Genomic DNA, 4,463 nt, shown 5'->3' on the forward strand with positions numbered 1-4,463 from the left:
ACGCGTGACGTCACCGGTAATGTATATGTACATGCCCCATAGCTGCCATGTGTTTTGCGTACATATCCGGTAACGTCACGCGTGCGCACGCCATATCGTTTGAAAATCAATTGCCAGTAGTGCTTACTTTGTGGAATAAAAGGATAAATACATGGTGTAAAGTTGTGTAAAATGTTCAAAAACATAGGTGAGATGTCCACGTAGATAGATAAGTGTTTAAAAGCCCGATCATTTTGTGTTTTGTAAAGCGATTTTTCGTGGGAACTTAGGGAACCGGTGTTGATGCTATTTCCAGCTGACAATGTGCTATAGCCCTGCGGCAGTCAATGTACGCAGGCTATAGTACTAGAGCTAGTAATGCATATGATCAAAAGTAGATAATAGGGAATTATCGGGAAATACCGGTATATATATTAATATTATCTACTTCTGATATGATGATAAGGCCATTTTTCTCTTAATTCTAGAGCTAGAGGCATTTGCTCGAGAAATTGGCATTGACCCTGAATGTGACCCTGATCTGATGTGGATAGCCAGAGAAGCCATCATGGCGCCATTACCACCAGAATGGAAACCTGTGTAGGCATATGCTATGTCAATCTTTCTTACATTGTTCATTACCTCATAATTTAACCAATTTGCGTGTGTGTATAGTCATTTATTGCCAATTGCAGTGGTTGCAATATTAAATAATCTCATGATTGCGAAATACACACACGAACATGCACACACGCACGCACACACACATACACACAGATATATATGCATGTATATTTATATTATTCCACTCTATGCTCCAATCACTGTTTCCATACTTTTTTGACTTTGAAAAACAATGGATAACATGAGTTTGATAAATGTAGTAGAAACTACATTTCTCATCAACACTCGAAACTATTGTTGGAGAGGCATAACTGTGAAATTATTCGTTTTTATTATTTGATATACAGGCAAGATCCATCTGGTGAAATCTACTACTTCAACTTTGTTACAAATGATTCAACATGGGATCATCCGTGTGACCAGTACTACCGCGTGAGTTCTTCATGATTACTCTGCTATGTAGGTGAATAGATGGGAGTGGCAATAACACAGTTTGAATCCTTTCTGAGATGGTAAGGGCCTTGATTATGATACAATCAAAATTGTGTATAAATAATATTTTCGTATGACTTTTGCAGGAAATGGTTGCCAATGAGCGGGCTAAAGTTGGAGATGAGGGAAAAAAGAAAGGTGGCAAGAAAGGAAAAAAGAGTAAAAAAGCTGGATCTCGAAATAAGGTCCGTTTATATGAGAGTGCACATGATTCTAATTAGTGATGGGAATCGGTTGGAATGTTATCATCGATCATCGGTTGCACCCAACTGATCGATGATCGAAGATAATCGGTTGAATGTTAATTATGTTATTGATCACGGCTACTACCTGATATTGAAATATATCATATATCATATAATACAGTATTTTTTGTATCCCCCGCTACGAAGTCGTCGGGGATACTATGGTTTCATGTCTCCCCAGCTGCCGCCGCAGACAATTTCCCTTCCGCTCTGTAACTCGACCCCTAATTGACATAGCGCTACCAAACTTGGTATACTTACACATCTTGGGGAGAAGGTGAGCAGCGTACAAAAACCAGGTCACTGCGACATTTATTTGGCCTTTACCTTGACCTTGATCATATTTCATTTCCGCTCTCTAACTCGGCCCCTAATTGACCTAGCGCTACCAAACTTGCTATACTTATACATCTTGGGGACTGGGGAGAATGTGTGTCGCGTACCAAAACCAGGTCACTGCAGCTTTTATTTGACCTTGACCTTGATCATATTTCCCTTCCGCTCTATAACTCGGCCCCTAATTGACCTAGCGCGACCAAACTTGGTATACTTACACATCGTGGGGAGAAGGTGTTTCGCGTACCGAAACCAGGTCACTGCAACCTTTATTTGACATTGACCTTGACCTTTATCATATTTCTTTTCCGCTCTATAACCCGGCTCCTAATTGACTTAGCGTGACCAAACTTCGTTTACTTACACATCTTGGGGAGAACACGGGAGATACATGTAGTTGGCGACAACTGCCCTTTCTAGTTATAATACAATATTCTAAAAGCTATATATAACAGTATTATACTTGCTTATGTTTGGTGTAGGTGAGATTCACTGTCTCCAAGCTGTAACGTAACCAAAAAACACACACAAATTAAATAAAGAGTCATTTCATCAACGTTTGCCAATTTTAATGTAATTTTTTTTTCATACTTGATTATTTATTTTCATAATCGAGTGGTTAGTCGGTTGCTGCAAATGACTGACTTTCGATTATAATCGATCATTGGGACATCACTAATTATAATATAGATAAATCTACGATCTATGAGACTAGTTATTTGCTCATGATATCATCTTATACTGGTTAAAAGAGATATTTTCGAAAGCTCACAATGATGTTATCATGATTGAATTTTTATTATATTTGTATCTACTGTGAGTAAATTCTTTCTTGATAGTGATGGAAAGACATTATTTGAATTGCCTTTACTCTTATTATTCATGCCTGAATTTACGTGGATTTATAAATTGCAGCCACTTCCTGCTCCCAGTGCTGCATTATCTGGACAGATTAATTTACTATCACCTGGAAATACACTCAATGCAACACCTGTGCGGCCTGCAACTGCTGTAGGGGTATGTATTTCATGGACTGTAATTCATTTGGATTAAAAATTTTCTAGGAGAAGTAATAGCGAAAGAAGTTTAATTATTAAAATGTGCATCAGTAGAATTATTTTATCCAATTACAGTGTAAATGTTGTGGAGAATTGCTATACTTAAAGCAGTTTTTTGTCAGGTTGTAATTCTTTATGAAAAAAGGCAAATTATTTTCACACAGTAAATTGGCAAATTTAGCAACTGTGCACGAATTTTCACGTTTTACATCATTTGATTATGTTTCAGATGCACTCTATTCCTGACCCTTTACAAAGCTCTGAACGAATGAGTATTCACGATTCTTTCCCTGCTCCTTACTGTGACCCAGCCCAACAATACATGTATCCTCCTCTTACACATGAACAAGTACAGGTTTGTGCTGCACTGTATATTAGTACAAAATTTCGGACCCACCAGGTGATAGTCGGGCATGCAATTTTCTAGGGGTTCATTGAAATTTTTATTATGCATATAATATAACAAGTGCATGCATGCGTAACATAGTAGGATCACAAATAGTGAACACCTTTCATCTTCATACCTAATGTAATCCTAGACTGCTATTCGCATATTCTTAAGATCGTGGCAGCCGATTATTTTTGCGACTACTTGTTTCAGCCAAGAAGCCCCCGAACAGCACTACTTAGTGCCGGAATAAAGCAGCGTCAAAGTGAAAGCAAGAGTATTACTGCATCACTCACCCCTAGTGCATTCCGGAAGGAATCAGGTATTCATTCTGTGATGATAGCATGACTACTACATTGTTTCTGAGAAATCTCACAGTAACTAGTCGGCGGTGTATTTTATGCCGCCAGTGCCTCCGAATTTTTTTCGTTTTGGTGGTACAATATTCCAATCAATGGCTACCATTCTATGAGATAATATATGATCTGGAAATGTTACCTACTCGCATGTTAAATCTGTAAAAATTAGTGTATTATTGCTGCGATTCCTGGTACAATTAATACGTGCCTATTTCAGTGGAACAACCATCCCGACCAAAGACATCTCGAACCAGAGCTGATAGCAAAGGTTTAGAATTTGGTGGTGGCTTGACTGTGGGGGGTCCGAGAAACTTTGAACTTGGAGGAGGAGGGCTCGAGTTCGGCACGTCAAAGAAAAGCTTTCTGAAGAGTGCCACCAGGAGGAAGGCTAGCAGCGGCAGCAGCAAGGATGCAGATGCAGCGGATGGGCACAACATCGTACGTTCTTTTAGAGGCCAGCTTAGGAGATTTTAAACTGATAGCTTGGATGCGTGCACATCACATTGTTTCAATACTTGCTTATGCTTCAGCTTGCTGAGAGTCTTGGGAAAACAGAGTTTGCAGAGAGTCTGGACGAGGAACGTCCAAGTATTGATGCGGGAAGTCTATTCAGGAGTGAAGATAGAGACATTCAGCACGTACAGTTGAAGTCTGAGTCAGACATTAGCTATAAGGTGGGTGGTGAAAGTAGATATGAGCAGAAAACGTCTGCTCATATTAAAGCCGCAATATGCGCATCCAAACGCTAATTTCTCCAGTACTAGACTAGCAAATACTTTGTGTCATGCATAATCATACTACCTTATGACAAAATAAACTCTAGTTTCTCCCATTTCACTGCGCGTTGTCTTATAAAAGGTATTTGAAAATACCTCCAATGTTGTTCAAATTCTCCGATGTTGTTGACACGTTCACGTTGCTCTGCCAAGCAACCGTACAGCGGGTGCAACCCGTAGCAACATGTGACGTCACCTAACCGATT

The 4,463-nt window shown here is 39.3% G+C and overlaps 1 protein-coding gene across 1 annotated transcript in view; it reads left to right on the forward strand.

Moving 5' to 3' along the window:
• LOC106807626 (centrosomal protein of 164 kDa-like) overlaps positions 1-4,155 on the forward strand; it is a gene marked incomplete at its 3' end in the record, with an annotated part of 5,878 nt that extends 1,723 nt beyond the window's left edge. Inside the window, 7 exon segments of the mRNA XM_014810022.1 lie at positions 468-579; positions 951-1,035; positions 1,182-1,280; positions 2,592-2,693; positions 3,336-3,444; positions 3,699-3,919; positions 4,012-4,155. Of these exon segments, the coding sequence (XP_014665508.1) occupies positions 468-579; positions 951-1,035; positions 1,182-1,280; positions 2,592-2,693; positions 3,336-3,444; positions 3,699-3,919; positions 4,012-4,155 (872 nt within the window).
• Between the last annotated feature and the right edge of the window lie 308 nt (positions 4,156-4,463).

This window comes from Priapulus caudatus, unplaced genomic scaffold (genome assembly GCF_000485595.1).
Source record: "Priapulus caudatus unplaced genomic scaffold, Priapulus_caudatus-5.0.1 Scaffold226, whole genome shotgun sequence".
NCBI classification, from domain to species: Eukaryota; Metazoa; Priapulida; class Priapulimorpha; order Priapulimorphida; family Priapulidae; genus Priapulus; species Priapulus caudatus.